The sequence below is a fragment of the Strix uralensis genome, chromosome 16 (genome assembly GCF_047716275.1).
Source record: "Strix uralensis isolate ZFMK-TIS-50842 chromosome 16, bStrUra1, whole genome shotgun sequence".
Classification (NCBI taxonomy): domain Eukaryota; kingdom Metazoa; phylum Chordata; class Aves; order Strigiformes; family Strigidae; genus Strix; species Strix uralensis.
The window spans coordinates 6,943,519-6,969,958 of NC_133987.1; the positions used below are offsets into that span (position 1 = coordinate 6,943,519).

At 37.9% G+C, this 26,440-nt stretch overlaps 1 protein-coding gene across 7 annotated transcripts in view; it reads right to left on the reverse strand.

Moving 5' to 3' along the window:
- The window catches only part of USP22 (ubiquitin specific peptidase 22), a 111,763-nt gene that overhangs the window by 35,966 nt on the left and 49,357 nt on the right, over window positions 1-26,440 (reverse strand). For 6 of the 7 annotated variants that reach the window (XM_074885544.1, XM_074885542.1, XM_074885540.1 and 3 more), the window contains exons 3-5: window positions 21,350-21,463; window positions 20,768-20,812; window positions 15,808-15,909 (exon numbers count right to left, since the gene is read on the reverse strand). In XM_074885544.1, the coding sequence (XP_074741645.1) occupies window positions 15,808-15,909; window positions 20,768-20,812; window positions 21,350-21,463 (261 nt within the window). The remainder of the gene's footprint in view (window positions 1-15,807; window positions 15,910-20,767; window positions 20,813-21,349; window positions 21,464-26,440) is intronic. The other variant, XM_074885545.1, reaches the window with a different exon arrangement.

Genomic DNA, 26,440 nt, shown 5'->3' on the forward strand with positions numbered 1-26,440 from the left:
CATAAACTACAAGTTTACCCACACCTACACAGACAGAACGGCAATTACATCAGAAAAGGCTTTCTGGAAGGAAAAAAAAAAGTATCTTAGGAAAAAGAAGTATTTGCATTCTAAACGAAAATCCATCTTTAACCTTCCAATTTCTGGCAAAAGGATTCTGGATCACTGCATTTTTTCCATTCCTATTGAAATAACAGATTGCTCAATAGAGAAAAGTTTGCTTATGTGCACAAAAGGAAACTGTCCTTGAGTTTGTTTCTAGTTGAAAATCCTGGAGTCCAGCTACAGAAGATGGAACATCAGAGGAAAGAACTATATGCCATGAATGGCACGTGTATAGCAAAATCATGAACTGTTGAAAGAAACAGAGTATAGTAAGTATCCTTCCTCAGATGTATCACCAGCACCAGAAGACAAAGACAGATGAATCACCCAAACCCAGAAAGTTCTTCATTTAGGTATGTCACTGCTGTACAGAATAAGTGGAATTCAATCTCATTACCGATCTGTTTACCTGTTAAGACAACTTTACCCAGAGACAAAGATGGGTCAGTTAGACACAATTTGCTCTACAGCAGAGCAACTGAAAAACCCCAGGAAATATATCCCATGCACTGAATGCAAGTTGCGACCTTAACTAGATGCTCTGCCATTTACTTATTTTTCTTAAGGTACTCATTCCTGGTCAAGGGTGGTTTTACTTTTAGAAAAGAGCATCAAATCCCCACCTTTCAGATTACCAACTGGTTCAAAAAAACCCCCAGAACATGTCAGTTCATATTTCCCACTTTTGCTGTCAGTAAGAAAAATCTCATGTTAAGTGTTATGACTTAAATGCAACACTTAAACACTCACAAACTTCATTCAGGCTCACATGGCAACTTGAAGTCTTTTTCAGTAATTTCTGGCATATTTGTGTGCAACTGGGCAGTGCTGGAGTGACCTCAACTTCACAGGAGACTCTCCAGATTTATTCTTTTTTATGCTGTGTTAGGATTGCTGTTCAAAAGTCATTGTTTTTACTCTTTTTCTCCCTTAAAACACCAAAAAAACCCCATGAAAAGTTACCAATAGGTAACAACCTACCTACATTAAATTGTCAGGATATACGCATGGCAATGTTTGTAGCATCTGTTCAGCAGTAAAGCTGAACATATTTTCTAGCATGTCTACGAGGATGATCTAGTTCACCCATACTACAATGTAAAAACAACAGCACTCGTTCTGTACGGGCAAGATTAAGTAGCCCAGACCAAGCAAATGTGGTTACATTCTTTATGCAACCAGATTTAGTGCCTCTGCACTGCATTCCCCAGTACTTCTTGGAAGGCTCATTACCTTGGGCACAGCGCCATGTGAACATGTTCATACTGTTTACAGACCCACGCTGACACTGCGCACATTCATGCTGCTCTGAGCCTAAGCTCAATTTGCATTGACTTAGTGTGGATTGAGACACCAATAATGTTTTTCCAGCATTTAGTTTGTCCCCACCCCTCTTAGTTAATGGGGAATTGATTGCACTCACTATTTTTATTCAATAGCTTTGGGGACATCACATAATATATACTTAGAGAAAGGACGAACTACATCAAGATAGTGCAAACGTAATTGGAAGACAGAACAATAATTCAAGAGCAACTTGTTTAGTGTGAGAAACTATCTGAAATCAATTAAATTCAATAAAAACAATTGTGAAGCAGGAAACAAGAAAAATTAAGTGGACAAACACAAAATAAGGAGCAATGGCTACTGCAACTCAACCTAAATGACTTAATACCGTGCTGCAGTTCTGAGACAAACAGCATTTTGAAACTTAGCAGGAATATGAAAAGGCCTGGAAGGTAATTATTCTGCCCTGGTGACAGGGAAACCTCAGCTGGATGATGTCTAGAATTGAGCACCCATTTTAAAAAGAGATCTATGCAAACTGAGAAGAAGCAAAGAACATGAGTGAAAATTTGCATGAAATTAATATTTGAGACTGGAGAAACAACTGAATAACCCACTGGTTGAGTTAATTAAAAAAGATAGTACTGATGGAGGAACAGCCAGGCTGACAATTTTCAAGTATGTTACAGGCCACTGCAAAGAGGACTGTAATTAACTCTTGTGGCCTACCAAAGCTATAATAAAAAAAGACTGAGCTCACAAGAAGTTTAATTTAATTAGATATTTAAAATAATTCTCACAGTTAGAAAACACTGCAACAAGGGAGTTTGGGACTTCCAGTTGTTGGAGTGGTTCCAAAAGCAGCTCTGTCAGCCATCAGGAACAGCCCAGTCCACTAACCCTGACTCTGAAGACGTGTGTAACGTCCCCTCCACTTTTTCATCCCATGACTGTTCACACATCCAGATTAATACTACAGCGTGATACAAAACACAGGAAACAGCTTTGACAGGGATGGAGAAGGTGAGGGCATTTTCATATGACAGCTAAGCCCATCTAACAGCTCACTGACACCAAAAGGGATGTTCCCCTTGCACTGAGCTGGCATCTGCCTGAATCCACCATGATACGGTTCACCTTGCCCATCTGACAGAAAAAGTAGTCTCACCTTGAGGGGATGAACTCATCACCTGCAAACAGTGATGAGTCTTTGACCCGTTTGAGCAGGTTCACACAGCTCACTGTGGGTCAGCACAGAAGGCCAGTGCCAGAATGAGAGGGATGCAGGAACTGTTGGGTGTCTCAGAGACAGCCAGCCCTCATATCCCCTCTACTGTAACAACCTTCCAGCACAGGCAGTTGTCTAAAAGCCATAGGTTGGGTAGCAAAACAGCCATAGCCCTGATGCCTGTATCCCTATTCCTACCACACCGCTCTGAAAACCAAAACTAACTGCCCTGCTGCCTCTCAGGAAGGGATGGAGAACAGGTACAGCTGCTGCTACAATCAGGGCTGCTAACTATGTCCAATGTCATTTTTAGACTTCATATATATTCTGCGTATGAGCTTTTGTATTTGTGGCTCAATGCATCATTCATTCACTTTAGTAATGCAAAAAAAGAGTCACACGATAATGCAAAGAGATCATCTGGATCTGGTATTTCAGTTCATTTCCTTTGTGTCATACCTGCTAGTGTGTGTCAAAAATTTAAGTTTGCAGCTATCAGCAGTGCTATAAATCAATTCTGGAGGAGCTCTGCAGTGTCCCTGTATTGTTATCATGCCGTACCTTCAATTAAAAGCAATCGCATAACTTTTAAACAACACTGGACTAACGACTCAGCATGAGATAAATGTTTGTAGCTTATTTAAATAAATAATTTCTAGTAGAGATACAGAAATAATCAGCAACAAACAGAGATGAGATTCAAGAAAGGCTGCCTGAACTTTGCCAGATTTGTGAGAAAAATGCACATCTCTAAGCAATGACTACCAAAGGCGGCTTTACTATAGATTCTTCCTCGGAGCAACAGATCAGCCTTTCCACACATGCTACTCAGACATGTATTGTTGGAAGAACCTAAGGGCAAGCGACATCCTTGGGGCAAGAGCATGATCAAGCACAAAAAGTGTAGCATTTTATATTATGATTGCACAGATGAAACAAAACCCCCAAGCCAGACAATGATTCCTGAGTGTACACAGTGTGCCAGACATAAAGTGCTCTCTAAACTATACTTACAATATGTCCATCTTTGAACCAATTCACAAACTAATGTGCCAAAACAACGAACCATTTCACAGCCTACAGGAGTTTCCATTCTTTGCCTTAGGGCACGCTCTCTGCGGTTTCATTTACCTGTAGATACTTTGAGAGTTCAGCAGTGTGCAAGCACTGTGTGCCTCTGATTCTCCAGAATAGAACTGACCAATTATGCTTATTTTTATTTCTGTCTCTCCAGGCTTAAAGCACTTCAAACAAGGCAAGTGATCTCTTTTAATGGTGTGGCCATGGTAAGCCAGGCTGTGAGGTTACAGCCTGTCATTTACTTCGCAGTAACTGTATGCTTGGGTTAAGACCAAGCACACAGACGAGGGAGGAGCACTAGATGTTCTTTAGTTCTCATCCTTCTGATTTGATGGCAATTGGCTCATGTATGCACACCCTTGGCCTGGTAAAGTGAGTCAGCATTCCTAAAATATCTGGCAATACAAACAAACAAACCTCTTAAAGTTAATTTTTCATATAGTCTCTGTAAATAGGGAAGCTGTTTCAAGCAAGACAAGGGACTGCAATTATTTCTTCCCTGTGAATTTAAATTAAGAAACATGCTTCCAAACAAAACAAAGTGAGTGTTTTTTACCAGGCCACTGAAAAGCGCATTCAATCTTCCACTAAAATCACAGGAAACATAGCTGTAGAAGATCTTGAGAAGTCACCTGGTCTATCCTGCTACGTCAAGGCAGAATTAACACTACTAAAGTATTCTTGACAAATGTTTCCCTGAATTGTTCTTAAAACTCTTCAGTGACGAGATCCTGCAATATCCCCTGATGCACTTGTATTCTGAAGTGTTTCAGTGTCATCTCAGTCAATAAATTAATGCAGAGTTTAAGAATTGCAACAACATTAATATGGAAGATATACATACACTAAGAAATCTATACATACGCTCCTCTACTAGTAGTATTAGAGCTTCTGAAACAGAATACCTGTAGTTAATACTTCAAATAGCAATAGCTTTACAAAAGCTCCTAAAATGAGGGAGGAGACAACTTGTCCAAGATGCTGTGGTATCACTGTTTTTCTCCACTAGAAATTTCTGTGCACCTGAAGGGTGGCATGAGTCATTTTACTTCTCCATATGCTTCCCCACAAGGAGGAAAAGATAATGGCTAGACAGAAGCCTTCTGTGGGCAAAACCTAGCCAATGTGTCCCCAAATTGATCACAACTGGAATAAAAATACTTCCCTTTAAATATTTTGCTGTCTTGTAGCTGCAGAGCATGGCAACAATCCTGATACAACCACACGAAGTTCCATGTGACAAGTTCAACAAGGGTTGGGTTTTCATCTAGGTAGAGTAAAAAAATATTCCAGAAGCAATTTCTCCTGGCCAGGATGTGAAGTTGGAAAACTGATTTTAAAATATAAATGTAATAGGCATCTATATGAATTTACTGTCTCCCATAGCTAAGCTTAAGTTTAAAATAAATGTGGGGCAGGAGGGGAAAAGGGAGCTAAAAGCCAAGGATCTCTGCAATATGCAAGATTAGTTTTGAACCTCTTGGTAAGTCACCTAGCAGCGAGAGGACCCATGAGCACTCTGCAAATAAAGGCTTCTTTTTTTTCTTCAAGAAAATGGAAAATATAAATTCTTATAACCACAATTTCTTATCTTCTGTATTTTTACTGACCATCTGCATTGCAGAATTGTTTTTCTCTCTCAGGTGTCTCAAGAAGAAACCAGTGCATCACATTCTCAAAACCAGAAAGCTCTACAGCGTGTGTATCAATGGCAATCATTTATCTCTATTTGATTCTCTCAGCTGAAATGAGTAAGACTGAAAGAGACATTAAGCTCTGCAGCAGAACTTGTACCAAACTTCTCCGAATTCTTATCTTGGCATATCAAGACCCACTGAACAAATTTTGTCTGTTGTGCCTCAACCTGATCCAGTCTCTGTCAGGATCTCTTAGCAGTGAGCGAACACATTGGGGAATGCATACATACAATCTGGATCTCAAATTTTCAGAACACGCAAGAGAAGAAAACATCTTTCATCTATGGCACTGGAAATAATCACATAATGCTTTGATACGTAGTAATAAGATTTGATTATCTGATGCCTGTAACACATCTCTCTGGAGGAGAAAGATGAAACACGATGCACTCCAAGCACACATCACATCATGAGCTAGAGAAACAAAAAGGCACCTATTTCTGCACAGCAGAAAACGTGACATGAAATACCACATATAGGTATATGCGTTGCACAAAATGCCTTAGTTCAGCAATGAAGCCAGACCCTTACAACTGTGGTACTCGTTGTACACTCAGATCTACAGAGCTGAATGAATTTAAAGAAGCTGAATAAAGGCATGGAGAAGCTCCTACAGCAACCACATAACTGAAACAGAAGCTGCCCTGTCTCACACACCCTACAAAGCAAAGTTCAAGGCATTAAAGTCCTAGGAACCAGAGCATGAAAATAATGATTAATGTGATAATTACAGGAAGGTCAAGGAGAAGAGATAGAAGACACTCAGCGCCAAGAAAAGAACAGTAGTAGGCAAAGAACAGGAACTGTGTTTGTCAAAACGACTGAATGGTCGATACAGGGTATTATGACAAGTAGCCTTTAAAAGCTAGTTAAGTTGGAGACCCTTCAAGGTATTTTTATATGGCAACTTGATGGCAAAGAAAAAAGCCTTTATACAAAATAAAATACTTCAAAAGGTGGCACAGAATAAAATATTCTCTTTGCCCTCCCCCAAAGCAGCCAAACTTAAAAGCTCAGTGAGATCTTGCATGATCTGCACAGAAGCATAAGACTTACAGTGAGAATCCTGTGCAGATGGCATCTTTAAAGAACAAGAGGTACTCCCACTAAACTGACAAAATAAAATTCACACCCGCAGCCGTCCTTTCCCCCCAATATCACACCATATGCTGCCTACAAGTTTTTACCCTTCCTCAAAACAGATTTCACAAATTAATAACTTAAGGAGCCGGCTAACTGCCAATGAAATTAAATGCATCCAAATATATTAATATGCACAAATTATTGTTGATGAATTGGCACAGAGCTATTCCAACAATCCACAACACACAAACCATGCCACATGCTGTTTATGCATATCCCTAGTTTCAGTATATACTGTATCTACCTTCTGTCCATACAAAGCCCAACCCTAGAAAGCAGATATGAAAGAGCAGAATGGAAGGTCATAGTAAATATACTCCAAAAGCAATCCACAAAAGAACAAAACTGAGATGGAGATTACTGGCCTTGTTGAAAATACCATGCTCTCCATAATGACACGGAGTTAATCAGGTTAAAATACAGCGGTAAACCAAAGTTTGTTTCTTTGATTTGGGCTGGGTTTTATTAATAGTAGGAAAAAGAACCTTCTCAGGCTAAGGGTGCGTCTCTGCCCATGACAATACAACAGGCACAAGTTAAGACTGTACTCAGTGTAGCTACACAGGCTAATTCTGAACTTCCTTATCTGCCTCTTGATTTAGAGATTATGAAAGTATCTTTGCATTGACTGCACCACTGTACAGAGAGAAATATACCCTCCATTTCGAGAAAGGCTTTGGTTTTTAGAGGATCACTGCACGATATCGACAAAAAGAGCAAGAGTCTGTAGCTTGGTGTAGTGTGGTCAAGAAAAGAAGAGACATACCTGCTGACCTCAGGGTTTGCTGTCAAAGAAGGGTAAGGTCTGCTCTTTGTTCTGACAGATTCCAGAAAGCCAAGCACTTAACATATCTGTTTTTCTGTAAGCATCCACTGTTTTGATTATTTTTTTTTTAAGCCAGTTAACCACTACTTAAAGAAATGCCCTGATAAATTTTCTTGAATTTTAAACAAACAAAAAATACTTTATCTAAATAAAGGTATCTCGCTCAGAGGGCCAGAATCAAATTCTGGCTATATATTGCTGTTGGGTTTTTCTTGATAAGAAACCTCCCGTTCCCATAAAAACCTGTTCAAGCAGATGATGACAAGTGACTAACATTTACTATATTTTTCATGTTAAAAGCCTAATGTTTTGACTGCATATTGAAGTTATATAATGACTTAGTGAAGAAAGCACAGCACAGGAAAAAAATTAACTACCATTAGAGAGATAGGTAAGACAAATAATTGAGTCAGCAAACATTTTACACTTGAAAGTTGAATCAGCATCTAGGAGGGAAATAAAAAAAAAAGGCTTTTTTTGTGCTGCTACCTGGCTGGATCCAAATGATGAAGTTTCACCTGAAGAAGTGCAGAACACAATTTTAGAAAAGTCAAATTGAAACACTACCTGTAAACTAAAAATTACGTGTATGGATCATTAACAACCATAGATCCACTGTTCAGAGGAAAAAAATAAGGTTTGGGTTAGAAGTCTGGAACATGATCCAAGCCTTGGATTAAGAACCCTGTCTTCTAAGGAATTTCACATTGTGAACACAGACACTGTACCTTCCTTTGTCTCAAATCCCCAAGAGCCACCTAGAGTTACAAAATTTAAGTATTTTTTATGCAAGTAATATGAATGGCAATTTTCCAAGACAAGATAACAGAAAAATTCAACCCCAACTGCAATTTGCTTATTTCACATACAAGTAGTTTTAACTTCGTACAGTCTGCAGAGGCTGTATTTGAGGTAAATATCCCTGGAGATTAGAATTCCAGCTTTATAAACTTTGATGCTTATTATTGCAGCCACACACACGTCTATACATTCGTGTCTCTCTCTGCTCTTATTTCCACACTAATAAAACACACAAAACAAGCTTTACAGGGAAGGAAAAAAGACAAACCGTTCACATTTTTTTTACGTATTTTTTTAAAGATTTCTAAAACCTCTATGAAAACACACTACTCCTCAGACAGCAAATATACCCAAAGGTTCTACTCAGCTTGCTATTCTGTTTTAAACTAAACTGCTCCCACATAAAGCCACGCAAATTAAAGCCTGCAAGCAGACCCCTGAACCTGAGAATCTCCTCCAGAACACATTTAGCGCATCACTGCAAAAGCTGTTTCCAATGCCAACGTACCACCAAGCTCAAGCTTCAAGGTAACTTCTTCTCAAAATTGTTTTTTGACATTTTGTTAATTTGTACTGGAAACAAAGCAAAGGCATGGGATTTATTCTGTATACAGATATTGCAAAAAACCCCAAAGTATCATATTTCTGAAAGCTGCTAAGAATATTCCTGATCTACAGAAGTTAGGCTGGTGGTTTCTTCAACAATCCACACACTACTACAAGATGATCAACTTAAAAATACAGTGAAGCCTAACAAGGGCCAAAACTAGCCATGATTTCCTTGAATATATAATTTTATTTTCCAAGCTATCCCACTACTATCGCCTGTTACTCCCTGGAGAAGAGATGTTAACTGGTTTATACTTCAACTTGTTACTGTATTTTAACTTGAAAGCAGGACTAAACCCTTGGGGAAAAAAAGTTCTTTGTAAAGGGAATCAGTATCCTTCTTTCATTAATCTTTACAAGCTGAAAAACATGCCCTGCAAGTTTCAACTATTCTTCAATCATCAAGCAAAAGATAGGCAAACATTTTATATTAGTTACTTCCAAAGAGCTTTTTTTTCCACTTGAGGAGGGGGGCTGTGTATAAAGGTTGAAAAGGAAAACCATAAACTTTGAGGTTATCCATATATACCACAGCAGGAACAGTAAATGGCATAAGCCAAAAAAGTAATTTTGATTTCAGCCTTACTACTGATTGATTTTAAAAAAGTAAATTGATAAATATGAGATAACAGACTGATTTTAGAATCTCTGAAGACAAGAAGGAATTAACGTAATTATGTAATATTTACTTAAAAACATATTAAGCTAAATAGGCAACAATATAGGCCACGTTATCACTGATGCCAGCTTCTCAAAGAATCTGTCGTCTTCATGTGGGGTCCAAAAAAGCCTGAAAAGTTTGTTTTCTGCTTAAAATTTACTTCCTGGCTTACTCTAATTTCAAGCCTTACTAAGGTGACAATCCAGGAGTAGTTAACCTTTGCTGGCTTTGCTGCAGATAAACAAAACTACAGCTTAGATGCAGCGTGGCTTGCTGTCAGCAAAAGGAGGTTCCCCCTTACTCCCAGCCAGACACCCCGTTCCCGTGCCGTCCCCTCCTCACGCCAGCTTTGTGCATGTGTCAGAACCTTTGCCAAGCTGTGGAGTGCGGTAACGCAGGAGAACATTACTCTTGTAAAACCACCACCACCAAAAAGCACAATGTTTTCTGCCAGGTTAATGAACTGAACAGACTCTGCAATCAGCTTGACAGCACAAGAGTGAATGCCCAGGAGAGGGTGGGACCATGTGGCTGGAATTAAGGAGAAGCGTACACAAGGGTGGAGAGAAAAAAAAGGACTGTCCCCTGACAGAAGAAAGCTGTCTACCTCAGTTGTAGCATATGTCTTCAGCCTCAGCAGGTATTAGAGAGAAGTATACTGCTCATCCTTTTGCTTAAAGCATAGCACCAGCATGGAAGGAGGAGAGAGGGAAAGATAATAAAGTCATATTGCTTTCATCAGAAATGCATTTTAGAGTTCAGTTCTCTTAATGTTCATTAAGGAGTATGCTTCTGCGAAACTATGACATGAAATGAAAACATGAACAGGACAACTCATACCGAAAGACATCAGCTCATGTCCTTTCTGCGAGGGGGCCTAAAAGTCAATCAAATAAGCATTCTGAGGACGTGCTGTTAATTAGTAAACTCTCCAAATGTGAAGGTAAGATGACTGACTTCTCCGCAACAAAAGTTTCTATAACAAAAGTTTACTCACTCCAAACAGGTAAACACGTAGGGACTTCGGTGATAATATGATCTTCCCTAAGTTTACCCAGGACTAATTAAATCATAGATAGATAACTCAGTGACTGCTGTGAAGATAAACCATACAAAGTGACATGACAGCAGTGATGCAAACTGCTTTCTGGCCCCAGCTTTAGAAAACTAGGTGACATGCTCTCAGACAACAAAAATACACAAAAAGGCTACTGAAATATCAAAACTGGAATTTCCTTTTGAAAAGTCTGTTGCAGAGGAAATCTTTATATTTTATATTGCTAAAGAGGTAAGATTTGAACGTCTGTAGCAAGACTTTCTAAAAGCAAATCTCTACAAGCTTCAGCAAGTAAGTCACAGCTTATGTTTTAGAATTCTTAAACGATTCATGCCCCTTTAATTTTTCTTAAAATTCCCTGGGAGCTTTGAGAGGAAAGGGGTTTTTTTTATTTATTTTTACTCTCAGGTTTATCAATTTTAGACCTAGAAAAAAATATTACACCACTCAGTCCAGTGGTCAGAGCTCATGAGAAGGTAAAACAGGAACAGAACACCTGATAGAAGGGTGGCATTTTCTGATTTTAATAATCCAGCCTTCCAGGAAACAGTTTTCCAACCAACTTATCATTCTAATTATTATGAAAAAAATAGTTACAGAGGAAACATTCACCTGAGTAGTCTTAAAGGTGGTTTCCCTTTTCTTCACCATACAGCAGACTAAAAAAAAAAAAATCTAAGAATCAGAGAGACTTCTATTCAAGGTGCACTTGGTCATAATTTCAAATATAAAAGTATTACTGCTTACAAATCAGTAACTTCTAAATTTGTTACAGCTAAAAATTTGGTGCTGTACCAAACCATGTTTTTCATTCCACTTTTCCATCTGAGCTACCTTCAGTAGCATTAAACTAGAGAAAGTACACCAGAAAGCTGGTACCTTCACAAAAATCTTCCAAGTACTAATGCAGTCTTCAATACCTTCAAGTTACCACTACTTCTACAGAAGCGGAAATGCTCCTGTAGCTTGTCTAGAGAACAGAAATATTTTCCAGGCCACTGTTCCTCTTCCCTGGCCACCTTTACATGGGAGCTCTGCTGCAATATTTATTCCACTCATGCTGCTCTTTGTCACATCACACTGCTTAGCGTTGCACAGCTGCAAAAACCACCTGCTACTCCCATGTAGCTATTGTTTTTGCCACCTCCCCCACACCTCATCATTCTTTCTGAAAAGGATTTGCTCAGTCTCCTATAAAGGCTATCCCCTCTGCCTTTTTGCAACACTGCAAATGGGAATCCCAGGTGGCTCCTGCTAATTACCCATGTGCCTTGGGAGTCTAATTCTTCCTATTGTTAATATACCAATCTTTAGCCACAAAGTCACTTCATATGCTAATCAGAGACCAGCTGATCCCAAGCTAATACTTCACGTACTCAGGAGAACTGATCTGCTGGGGGTATTAATGATAGCAGAGCAAGACAAGCTTTGGAAAACAGTTCCCGAAAGACACTGTATCACTTTCGCTTCTAGTCCAACCCCATAATAAAAAAATTTGCTTGTGAACTTAGAGCTGGGTCACTACCCTCACTTGCTGAGGGGCAGCCTCTTCACAGGCAGGAAGAGACTGAAAAAAATAGATTTTCCTTTTACACTGTTAGAATCTAATTTAATAATTGTTAAGTCTCATCTAATTATCCATATAAAAGCTTTGGTGTTTATAGGATGGTTGAAACACCAGCTTCAACCCAAAATCAAGATGAGCATTTCTGTGAATTCAAATATTCTATGAATTGAATAGTCGAGGCCACGATTCAGTACTGGTGCTGAGAACGTACAATAATTTAGGAATTTTTTACTTTCCATTCACCCTCTGCATTCCCCAGAACATGCCATCCCTTCAGCCTGATCTAGTTCAGCTGAAAACAACCATGCCAGCACAATGAAAAAGGCAGCATGCTATAGCACCTGGGGCACAAGGTCTGAGAATGTCTTGACCTGATACTGCTACCAACGAGTGTATGTTTAGGGTCTGAGTAGACTACACACTCTTCTTGAATGTCCTGAAGTACAGAAACTCCATCAACTTTTCAAGTCTGATAGAAAATCAGAATATGAAATGCCCCACAAAATTCACACTATGCGAGGATTTTTCATCATGGCTTCTTGCATGTAGATAGCTCAACATTTCCACGAGGTTAACAGTGTGTTCAGAGTCACTCTGAAGACACTTATGTGCAACACTGGGAACAGCCCTTAGTGTATATCCCGACAGGCAGGAATCAGCACAGTTTCTATAGCCTGTAGCAGTGCCCGATCGAGTTCTCATTTAAAAGCAATTTGCTCAATGACTAAATAGTGATTCAAGCAAAGCTACCTACTCTATCTTCTTACTAGCTGGAAAAATGTCTATGAGATGGAAACACACACCATTTTAAAAGAGAACCAAGCAAAATTCATGGGGTTTTGTTGTTGGTTTTTTGTTGAGTTTTTGGGGTTTTTTTTCTGAGAATGTGAACAAGAAGTTCCTTCTTCAATGGGTTTCAAATTGTCGCGTAAGTGGAAACATAATTTCATTTCACTAAATCAAAAGCTAGGAGTTTTGCACAGTACTTCCTCTAATGAACTACCAGTTCAGTCCTCCATTATAACACATTCATTTCATGACTGAGTATTCTTCAGATTTAATTTATGGTGCCAATGAAAGACAAAGGATCCCGCAGCTGTATAAAAGTTCAAACAGCTCAAAAAGTACCAGATACATCCAGCTGTTTGAGAAGCATCATGAGATTGCTACAAATCTGGAATAAAAAAAAAAATCCCTTTATGTACAAAGAAAGATCTGTCAGAGTAAAACATTCACCTAAATGAGTGTCATGCAAATAATACAGATGTACAGAAAACTACAAAACATATTTTACCACTTAAGTGTGTTCTAGATATGAATAAAATCAGGTTTAACGTATTTTATTATTAGCACTCAATCATATGTGAGCCCTTCACATACAAGTTAAGTATCCTTTCAAGGCCATGCCTGTCAAGGTTTCAGAGTATTGTCCCACCTACTTTTAGTTATAAATACTAATGCACTTGTCTTGCACAAATGCTGAAACAGGCATTGGCACATAACCCTTTCAGAAGGTCATCGCAGAGCAGTTAAACATGCTGTCTCCCAACTGACATCAGTGTATCTCTGGAGGTAAGACAGAGAGCAGCAAACACCCCTGGCCTTCCTCTTAAAACAGCTTTGCAGAGAGCATTTTATACATAAATGGCAGATGGTTATGCTTTAACAGACTCTCTTGTAAACAGAACTGATCAACAGATGTGCAATGCTTATTATAGACGGTTATCAACATCATCTTCATTTTCAGAACCAATAAAAACTGGACATTATGCCTATTCTCTGAGCCATTTACCTACCTCAGAAGATAAACTGGATTCACTAATATCTGCTATGGGATTGATAAAAAGTTGATGTCAAAAGAATTGAGTATTACAAAAAAAGAGAAATGGGAATGTCCAGATAATTGCAGCATTTCAGTCTGCATATAGGCTCTTCACTGATCTGAAACTGCAAACAGACAAGTCAACGTGAGGAAAGTGAAGGGAAAAAGACTCTGAAGCAGATATATATTTAGCAGCAGGTTAGATGGAGAGAAAAGGCTCAAGGACAATGGCAGGTCTTTTCTTCCTTCAGCTAAACCCCCAATGTATTTTTGTGAAAGAAAGCTAGTCTTTTGCTTTTAACTGTAGCCCAAAACTGCATTATGTCTCCTGGGTGCTTTGATTTTTTTTTTTCTCTTTCTAAATCTCAGCACATAGACAGCTCCAGGGCTCGGTAGGAGAAATTATTAAAAGCATGCCTGCAGAAGTAAAGAGATCAGTCATTTCCCTTATCCCCTGTGTTTCATGAGCACTCCCCCGCCCATGCAGTGTTGTATGAGATTTCATGCAACCAGACATGTCCTTTTTAAACAGACTGAAAAATTTAAAATCCTTTAAGAGCAGGCATGGCATTCCTTCAAATTGGAAAAAGAAACACAGAAATGTGCTTCAATTCCTCAGAAAGGTCACATTCACCTTCAAAATTCTAACAAACTTTTCTTTCCCTGCGCAGTTCTATTATCTTAAGTAATTTGTAAGAGTCTTTACAAAACATACTGGAGTTTCATAAAACACAAAATCCCAGTGTGCATGATGCAAGCAGTCTTTGCCTGGTTATTTTTTTCCTAGGCTGCTTGAAGTTTCCAAAGTCCAGATGTTTTCCGACTGTCTTTTCTGTTCCATTATTGCAAATGCATAGGTCCCTCCTTTGGAATTACCATTCTAGACACATTTTCAACTTACTACAACTTACTCTGTGCTTCTCAGTCCATTTTTCAAAATAAATATACACATATTTTGGATTAAATATGACTTACTGTATTAGAAACATGACATTAGAAAGTTTTAACAATTATGTTCAGCGTATTTTGACAAAAGCAAATGTGCTGAAAGCGTGACGCACTCAAAACGGTAAGTAGCTTAAAAATCAGGAAAAAACTTTCCAGACAGTTTCTTACTTCCACTCTCTACAGCTACATCTCCAACCTTGTATCTTCACCATTAAAATGTTACTGTGTATTTAACAGTATAGGAAAATGCCCAATAATCTTCATTAGAGCTTGGCCGGAAGCTGGTTTTAACCCCCTACTCCCCCAACCTAAAAACAACAGAAAAAAATTGGAAAATGCTGTTCATTTCCATCACCCTTACCCAAATACTCTCCAGCTGTAAGTAGATATGCCCGCATTTCAGAGAATTCTTTGCTCCAGACTACTGAACTCTAAACGTTCAACATTTGATATGCATTTCAAAACTGCTATTTGACATACACTGGAGAACAAATTGCATTTTTTCAGAGTCAATATGAAATTGAAGAGACCCCATTTAGAGTTTAGAAAATGAAGCAGAAAGACATCACTGTGCTCATTCTGTCTGCTAAAACCAGATTTGCCAATAGACTGCAATAGTTAAGGATACATCCCAACTACAGGATTTCCCTTCATACACCTGCATGGGATATCTGATGAAGACTGAATTGAGATAACCGTCACTGATTTCTATTAAAGTCTCTAAATGCAGATTGTCAAAAAAAGTTCTGTTTTGTAGCTGTTGAATAGATGAAACATCATCAGTACCTGACATGACAGAGCAGATATCCTTCTACAGTGAGAAAGAAAGTGTAAAATAAACTTATTTTGTAATCCTAATGGTTAAGGAAATCCTCTAGAATTGCCTCAGGGTAAAAACATTTATGGAAAACCAACACAGAAATTTGAACATACAAGAGGCTGAGAATTGGCTTCGGAAAGGATTTCTAGAACTTACCTATGGTGCAGTTCGTGGTTATTTTTCTCCGCTTGGGGTTGTGTCGTAGCAATTCTAACTCTCGTTTGGTTGGCTCCCATGTTGAATACTTCTCTCCAATGCCTAAGCAGACGAAAAGAAAGTTTCAGGAAGTTGTTTAGTAAAAGGATTAAAAACTCTGTTCAAGTAAAAACTTTTAACATGCTGTCCATTAAGTTAGATTCAATCTACGTACAACTACAAGAGACTGATTTCTTTTTACACCCCCCAACAAATAACGTTCAGAAAGATATCAACCAATCTTCCAACAAATAAGAGCTAAAAGAAAAAAAGAGAAGTACTTCTTTACTTATAAAGAATACCTAGCCCAAATAAATTTTCCATTGTTGGATTATAATCCTCCGTTCAGTCAAAAAGAAATTCCAGCACAAGAATAAATCCGCTATTACTCAAAAATGCATTTCTTTGTGCTCAGAGGTCAATGACAGAACCACCATGTGATTTTAGGAGAAGATATGGGATAACAGAGAAGTCTCATCACTGAACTTTGACAAGTTATTGAATAAATCAAAACTGACCCAACTTAATGGACAGATACAGACTTAATCTTTACAGACGAGCAGCAGAATTAGTAATTCAATATACTAAACAGTTACTATATGTCTTAGGATATACTACTACAGAATATGAGCTCTCCTTATAACCACTGACATAGGACTGGATATTATCAAGTTCTAATACTTGAGACTCACTTTACTGACATATCTAACAATAACTAAAAATACAATTAGTAGTAGGTTTAAACATAACCCTCCCCCCTACCAACCAACCAAAACTCTCCAAATACTTAACTACCCCTTCTCATGAGCTGCAGCTAAATTCTATCATTATTCTCTTTAAACATCAACACTGTATTTCCAATACATTTCTTTTGTTCAAAGGAAAGCACAATAGAAATGAGTCAGGCAAGTAGTACAGAGAATAGATCTGAAGTAAGCACAGAGTTGTGTTCAGTGTAAATCTGATACAAGAGAAACACAACAGTGACGACTTGTGCTGACCAGCTATGCACTGCTGCAGCATTCTATGTAGCACAGAGAAATTACTATGCAAGGTCAGTTACAGTGAGTCACAAAAGCATCTTGGCATTAAAAATAAAGAATAATAAGATGACAAGCAATCTATTCTAAAACTGAGGATTAAAGTCAATTAAGAGTTATTTTTCACAGAATGCGAGAAGCAGAAACAGTGCTGTGCTACAGAAAATAAATTATAAATCATACATATGAAAAGAAGGAGAGTAGAAAATATAGCTAGAGGCTTACACATTCTGCATAATATACATTAAATTTTAATAGCTCTTTGATCTTCATTTTCAGAAATAGCTATGCTTGTCAGAAGCTACCCACCCAAAAATGTTCAAGTCATAGTTACTACTGACCCTCCAGGTTCTAGTAATAAAAGGTCTCATTTTCAGATTGAGGACTAGAAAATTCTTATTTACATGGATGCACCCATCTCTCGCTTTATTTGATTCAACAACAGATTATGCAAGAAGCATAAGAAAGAATACCAGAATCATATAGTCCCTTTCCTTTATCCAAGGTTCAGCATCAAGCTACACACCCAGGAAAACAGAAAAGGAAACTAATTACTGTGTAACAGATTGATGAGATAAAACAGCTGCAATGCTTTGAATACACTATACAGTACGCATAGGCAAACGGATGAAGCAACTTTAGAGACGCACATATGGACAGTTCACATATGACAGAACATTGGCTTGCAACAAGTTTTATATTACATGTCTTCAGCAACCCTTTTTGTATTTGTAATACTCCCTTAGAAATTTGTATGAATTGCTTTGTAAAAAAAGCTTGAAATAATTTTCACCACGGTGTTAGTACCAGCTATTGCACTGGCCAGCTGTAAACTTGAACTCCTGCATTTGGGTTCACTGTAGTTTTAGACATGGCCAAACACAGTTAGTATAATCTGACAATGGGATGAAGTTTCATAATAAAAAAAAAACCTTGGATATGTTTAAATCCTGGTTTAAATCAAATATAACAAACTTCACACCTGGAAACACATGTGCGCTCAACTTAGGCATGCAATAGTTCCACATAATGTCAGCGGGGCTATTCATATATATTTATATATATCTATATATAATTATATAGCTTAAATGCTTATAGAGGATGGGGACCAAAGCATTTCACAAGAGTAACTCTTGACGTCAAGTTAAACATGACAGACTGGATTACTTTGCACAATTCTGGGTGAATCAAATATTGTTCAATTAAAAAGAAATTAAACCAGACAGAAAACCATGTACAGTTAATGCCACAACAAACACAGCAAAACAGACAGAAAACTTTCTTACAGAAGCCTTTCACTAGAAAGAGCACAAGTTAAGTCAGAAACAGAAATTAAAAAGTGTTCTGTTCCGGCTATATAATTTAACAAGAATACTGAGGTTTTATTACTCTTGAAAATTTGGGAAAAAAAGACAGAACCATTTATTAGGAATGGTTCGGTGTTTAAGAGTTTAAAAAAAACAAACAACAAAGAAGGAAAAAGGTTTAATAAAAGGTTTAATAACACCCACAAACATGCCAAAAACTCCAATATAAAGTACCTTAAACAAAAGATTTGCAAAACATGCACAGGTTATAATTTACAGTTAAAGGAAAGTAGCGTTATAGGAGTGAAAATTCATCATTTTAAAAATGATGCTATAAAATAGCCAGAGATTCAAGTCAGCATGTGAAATCTCCATCCAAGAATTAGTTTTATTAGGTCAAATACACAAATTTTCATTTTTCAGAGAATTTATCAGGCATATATAGATGAGTGAAGGAAAAGGCGATGAAGGCTCTGGTTTATAAAAGTCACAATTTTGCAAGTAATCATTAATATAGATTGTTTATTTTGCTATACTTTACCAGATCCCCCTTTTTCCTCCCTCCCAAAAAGCCAAACATTAATTGGAATGAAGGGCTCCGTGTATTCTCACCTCCCTCATTATTAAAGAATATTCAATACCAGAGGAAAAAAAATGGTGGAGTTGCAACTTGTTCAGAGTTATATCATACAACCCTGAACTACAGCTGGACACGGGAACTCATCACACTAAGAGTTAATATTACAAGAGTATGAAATGAATCTCATGATATTTGGGGTTTTTCTTAAAGTTTTTTCTCCAGGCATCATGTTGTTATGTGAGCATCTACTGAAGTCTATACTAATACCCTTCAAGCACTGTGGATAGAAGTTTGAGAATATACAACACTGACACTTCCAATTTTTAAGCCAATCTCAGTTTTTGCAGACTGGATTCTTAAGTTCTTTAAGTTGGCAACACTATCTGAGGTAAACTCACTCTGTGGTAGAAACAATGAACCAAGACACTGAGTTTGGGGTTTGTACTCATCTTGACCTTCAGTCTGGAGGAAGAAGGGTTCCCTCCCCCTTTATAATCGTTCACATGAGTCTCTATGGAAAGGAGGGGATGGATTGAAGCAATGGAGAAAGAAGGAAAAAAGAAGGCATAGCTCTCCATTATTTCTCCCCTGTACCTCCCTTTCTCACTCCTTAGATAAGCATGCAGGGAAACACACGTGGTTTCACAGAGCAAAGCCATAGAACACAAGCTCCTATGCCATGACTGTAAAAAAAAAATTTCTGTACTGTGTACTGCAGTAATTTAAAGTGTATTATTGTCTATTCCTTCATTTTATATCTTCATTGCTCATTACAGATTTGTTCTCTGGGGACAGAAGTTGCAATGTGCATATGCATATAAATATGCAATTTTATATGTATATTTATGTATTTAATGTGCCATTCATTAGTCAGTTAACCAGTACAGAGAAGGTTTTCCGCCTGGCAGTTCCTCTCGGTGACTCTTCCCTTCACCGCACAACTCTGTGGTCCAAGATAACAAGATGAACAATCTTGTAGTGGCAATTACCCTAGAATATAAGCTACAGAGGCCTGATGTCCACTGGAGAACAAACTGGCTGCATCTCAGTCTAGAAAGCACAAACATATCTTTGCTAAGGACAACAGTTAAGAAATTGCTCTTGAATTCACATATTCAAAAATAAGGAACTGGAGGGCCTTCCTCTTCTATAGCATCACGAAGAAGTGTTACGTTGTTGTAGTTAATTTGGTGCCCAAAACAACAGGGTTTATAAGGGTTTGAAGGAGTTTTCAGAAGACATGCATAAACCTAAATGAAAGGTTTAAAAACGTTTCCATTTTCTCTTGCTTTGAAAACCAGCGCTTTGTGTTAAGCATTCTAAACTTTATTTTCTTGTTCTAGGGCTCACTGGCAATCTCACTATCCTCCTTTTCCTCTGACTCAACTCCCATAAAATCGGCAGTAAGCAGAAAATAGAATGGGATCTGCAGTAGGAACGAAGTAAAAGCAGCCATACATTTGAAACGCCATCAGAAAAGCTCTAGTTAATACAATGTTAGCTGCTATTTTTAAAATTGGAAATGAGGTTAAGAATGGTTTGAAGTCATATCAGCCCTGACTAAGGCTGTCACATTGAAACAGGATGCCATGGATTCAGTAAGAGACATTACTAGACAGAAGTTGTCTGTCTTCAAATACAGACTTTCCCACTTTAAGAAAACATACCCCCTAGAGGCCACTGGAAATGGAAGATGGCAAGCTTTTAAAACAGATGCTTAAAAACTATTCAGTTAAAGATAAATGCTACTTCCTTTCCTTTCAATAAAAAAAAAAAAAAGAGAAAAGGTTTGTTTTGAAGTAGTTCTATCAAGGAAAGGGCATATGAAATCAAGTCTGCTGTAATTATTCAATCATTGGAACATATCCAAACAAGAGGAAAACAATTTGCACGATAAAACTGGCATTCTTAACTGTGATTCATGTCTAAAATGGCAGGATAATCAGCAAAGGGACGCTTGTTAGTGAAGTGCGTCGCCAGCCCACGCCTCTTACCTGTCATTGTACACTGGTAGTGAGAAACCACTGTTGGGGTGAAGGCTAAAAAAGAAAAAATTAGGGAAAGCAAACTGAATAAAACAAATGTGTGTACATATATTTGTGTGTAAATATTTCTACATAGATACTGTGCGTGTACCATGAAAGCACAGGTGTGTAAGCAAGCTGGCACGTTCTATTAAAAAAAAAAAATCACACACAAAGGTGGCATTTCATGTGAGGGGAACAGATTTATTGCCTGTATCACCTAAATTAGCCTAAAGGAGCAGACTGTTACATTTTCTACCTAATACAAACCTGACTGATATTATGCAAGTTTTGCAGGATTAATGTTAGATATTTTTATATTGTTTTGCAATTAAAAATAAAATATTTTTGCTACAATTAGGTGTGGCGCACATGTTAAACTAACAGTCTAACTCCTAGAAAGTAATAGCTAGACATCTCTCTCTCTCCCACGGCCTGCACTACTATCTCTAAAGACCTCTTTCTTCCCCTTACTGTTTTTTGCCATTGACAAATGGTAGGGACAGGTATGATTAAAAACAGAAACAAGAAATTCAGGCAGGAAAACCAAACCTTGTAATTTCCAAGCTTTTCGTTGTTCTTCTTTGGCAATTTGTTCCATGTCTTTGTCGTATATGTAATCTTGACACATAAAGCAGTATATACCCCCATACAAAAGGTCTATGGCTGCAAAACAGAAGGGAAGTTGGGGAGGAGGAAAAAAAGATGTGAGTTCATAAACTAGAAGACATTTTAAAGCAGGCTTCCAAGTCAGGCACTCTTTCTTCTCAGCAGTCCACAAAAAGTAAAATCTGTACCTTAGAATCTGGAGGGGAAAAAAAAAAAAAAAAAAGAGAAAAAACCAGAAATTTTTCCAGTACAATATGGGTTATTCAGTTGCTTCTGGCACAGCAAGAAAACTGTGCAAGACAACAAAGCATTAGGTGCCTTGAAGTTATTTGTAATTCACAATATACCTTTCAAAGACATAAGTAACCAAAAGGCATAATTACAGTGACTGACTAGAATACATGCAGAACAAGTACTGTAAGATTTTGTATGTAAGTTTGAACTGTCTTTTTCTAAGACTTCAGGAACTTCTATTTAAAGCCATTAAAATAATCAGAAAGCACCTATTTAAAATCCAAGTGAAGGCTCAAACAGAGGACAGCACTGAAAACTCAAAAGATACTTGTCCAGGGGAATGGTTTTCTGGAGTAGCTTATTCCACAGGTGACACGTGTCTCAATTTCTCTCCTTCCACACGCCCTTTTAGAATGGACATATAAACACTGAGCAATGTTAAAAATATTTTTCTTACACAACCCTAAACAAAACAAAGCCAAGAAATTAAATAAATCAACTAACTGGGAAATGACATTTTGCTTCAACATATACTGAGGAAGAAGTGCAAACTAATCACAGCAAATTGCTGATTTTCAGTACATAGATATGGAAAAAAGCCACAAAAGGGAAAAAAAAAAATCAGTGGGCACTAACAAATTCTTAGCCAGCTACTAAAATACAATCTGCATCTAGCTGACAGCTGAGAAACACATCACCAGTCTCCCTCAAGAGTATATCCTCCATTTATTTTACTTCCAAATTATTTTTATTTCCAGATAAGTAGCATTATTAAAATAGTCTCAGTACAGTGGGAACTTGTTTTAAACAATGGAAACCATTACCACATTAGGTGGCCAGCGAGAAACAGCACTGGATTACTCTGAAGTCATAAATAAACCAAGCCGTATGCCACGCAGCAGGAATTCTGCTGTCGGTCTCAGCAGGCCAACAAAGGTAAAGCCTTTGTGCTCCCCGGTAGCGGGCCACTGCTCATGGTAAGGTTTCTCAGTAAGGTTGGTAAACTTGGCAAGGTTTCTTTCTAACCACAGCTCATCCATCCTTCACAGCCTCCACCCCTTCTCCTTTAGTCCTATGCACCCTTTTTTCCTCCTCCTCCTCTTTCAAAATCACTTTTTTCAATGATTATGTCAAAGTTTGTCACTTCTCCTATGATGTAATAAAGAGAACAATTACTTTAAACAAGTTCACATAACGTCTATTTGCTGTCATCTTGCTTACATGCTTCATTCTTCTATCTTGACTATTTGGGCCACAATCGGTTTGCAGAAGAGGGTAAGGACTCTTGCGTTACCTTATGTAATGTCCCAACACCAGAATTTTCACCCAGGTGCCTGGAGGACTTAATAAACTCCTTTAGCAGAATATCACAGAAGGGGATAAGAATCTTAGTCGCTGTGGAGCTATAAAACACTATGTAATTGGCGGGGAGGAATCACAAGCTACAGAGTAGTAGAGTTACACCATATTTACTCCATTATTTATTTCACTACCAGTTATGCACAGTTTTCAACACAGAATTGTTGAAAATCCAAAGTATTGGTTTCAAAAAACAAAATCAAATCTTGTTCTCCATGTATTTTTTAAAATATCTGACAAACAGCCTCCCTCCCCTCCAAATAATAGAACACGGCTGGCAGAATATTAAATAAATAGGACTGAGTGCTGATACTTTCAATCTCCCATTGGAATGGGTAGGCATCTGTTGCGCTCAGAGGATTCTTTACTTTTCTTAGTTTTCTGGATTTACATGCATGAGTGATGAAGTATAGATGTCAAGATCAAAACCAACAAGAGACCACCTTACACAAACCACTTATTCAGAGCAGAATGAATTTCTGGTGTAAAGAATCAGAAAGTTTAACAGAAACACTGGTGGAGTAAAAGCCGTAATTGTCCAGCGCCTGATTAAGGACTCTTGAGAAAATGTCCTCTCTCCAGCACACTTATGTGAACAATACAGTTGTATATATGCCAACACTTTCAATGTCATTAAAAAGACTGCAACAGGTTTTGGACAAATTACCTCAAGCACCAGTGACAAGGAGGCCATAAAGGCCTGGTTACAGCACAAAGGAAGGGCAGGAGTTTCTCATGAAAGCCAAAACACGGCTGCTCAATTTCAGGATCCTAGGAAAAAAAGAGTCCACTAGTACAGCTTGTAAATTAATTGTTTCAAATTAGTATAATTTGAATTTTGCCCTTGAAATATACTTTAACTTTCTTATTCTCATCATCTTGAGCTCAAAAAGAATGTTTTCTTTAAGGCAAAGTGTAAAATATCCACTACCAAGTCACTCTGGTGAGCCACTGTGCTTGCAGAGCCGGTCTGCAGGGCCTGGCAGGCACTGGGCAGAGGGTTCCCAACCGAGGAACCACTGATGGGACTGTCTTACTTACAGTTCTTCCAAAGCAAGAAATTCATTAGCACTAACTGAACTTACAGCACAGCAAAAGGACAAAGTCCATGCAAAACTTTCTCCCTCAAAGGATTTCAAACACAAATTTCACCTCACTGTTACCAAAAGGCTAAAACTTTTTTTTTTTAAATAAATTGCTGCAAAGCTCTACCCCAAAATGACACACGTGACCATAAAATTAATTAAAAAACACAACAGTAAAGTATGAGAATGCACATGTAATGAATTTCATCTTTTGCATTAATATTTGGGATCACAAAACTAACACAAGCAGGCCTCATTCATAAAATGTTTGGGCACTACTAACCTAGAAACAATGCCTAGATGTTTCACATTAATCCACTGCCAACTCTGCCGTGATGCCCCACATTCCTCACAATGAACAAATCTTTTAGGAGGCTCCTCCAGAATGGCGGCTACTCCCACCTTCCAGTATCTGCTTTTCCTAACACTACTACTACCCCTCTCCGGAGGGGGCAAAATCAGTGTCTTTTACTTCAGTTTTATCTTAATATATATACAGAATTGATTGCACTGAAAAAATAAAACATGTATTCAGTAGAAATACTTTTTTTTCTTTCATTGGGAAGAATCAGAAGAAATTTAAAAGAATCATAATGTCATTTTATTAAATTTGATTAATCTAGTTTCCTGGTTTAGTAATTCAAAATACCTACTTGTGGATCACAGGCAAAGTAATTTAAGAATGAAAAGGCCTCTTGGAATGCAACATTTTTCTTTGCTTTTATACCTTCTATGCTGACAATAGACTACCCTTATTTCAAAGTCAGATCTCCTCATACCCCTTCATATACAAAATTCTATGCAGCTGCAACACAAGAGAGAAAGTCAAACAATACCTTATTTTTAAATGAAAAATAAGGTATCAGCCTGGAGAAACAATGAGGCATCACAGATGATCATGCGGGAATCAGAGCAACTTTTATCTACTGGTGCAAGTGACAATAAGTTTCAAAACACAACAGCTCAGGGGTGAAAGTTTAAATTTAAGCAGCAAAAGGTCTTCAAACTCTCCATCTGGGAGCCAAGTGTTTTGTTTAAGCCCAAGTGCTTTACTTTGCCAAATATATCCACTGACATCCTTGTGAAAATGTTAAGAGACCAGAGATGATGGGAACATAACAACAATATGTAAAAAAGCAGGGAACCGTGCCACGTCCAAAGCGTGCATGTGCGTGCGCGCACGTCTCATCCAGTTAAGAAACCTGTAGGTTTGGCTTTCAAAAGACCCAGGTGAACAGAACTAACATTGCTCAGTTGAAAATGGGATATTTCACCATAATATATGACAGCCTTCCATCAGACATGGCTTATTTGTGAATCATTATTTTGGTATCATCATCCTGGAACACTGGTTGCATTCAGGTAGAACAAAACACACAGCAACTCAGAATTCATATTAATTTTTACCTTTACTGAAATTAACTGCACTGTGAATTTCTGTGACTCAATCATGGCATGGTATCAACCTGAAATAACACACACTCATATTCTATGCAAGTCACCTACATTTTGTTCAACTTCTCTAACAAAGGAGACCAAATTGGTAATTCTTTTAGACAGTATTCTAAGTCAACATCCTAAGCTAATTTATACTCCCTAATTTCTCACTTTAAGCATTAATGATTAAACCAGTTTCAGATAATAGTCTCAAGTTCACAAGAAGTGATTTGCCAAGCTTCAGCCAGCTCTCCAGTTGTTCTTGTATCTATTAGCACACAACAAGTATCTGATTGCCTTCCTCCTGTTTTCCTGGCACCTGGAACCTGCATCACAGGTCAGAATTCCTAAACTAGTAAGATAAAGGTTTACTGATACAAGTAAGAAAATCACACTAATCTCAGTAAGAAAGAAACAAAAAACCCAAACTCCTCCCAAAAACCCAGAACATAAAAAACACACCCGCCCCCTAAAAAAGAGGCCAAACATACTAGCAGACTCATCTGATGCATCAATCAACTTAGTTTTTGCCAGAAACTACTGAGCAGGCACATTAAAGACTATTCATTCTTTTCTCTTACCCTCTCAGTCTCTATCAAGGTGATCACAGCCTTATCAAGTCTCCTAGTCACAGATCGAAAGAAAAAAAAAAAAAGGCTAGTCCTGCTAAATGGTGACCCAACCTAGCTTCCATTGAAACCACTGAGAATTACAGGTACTTATTTTCGGGGGGGGGGGGGGAACAACCAAACAACAAAACCAAACTTCTTTTGTTGTCAAAAATGCAGCATCAGATACCCAATCCTTTAATACATGTTAAAAATGATAGCCACAGTTACGCATTATCCTTCCCTCTCACATTCAATATTTAAAAGAAAGGGTATTTTCTTCTCCTAATACTTGAGACAAAGAATAGAAT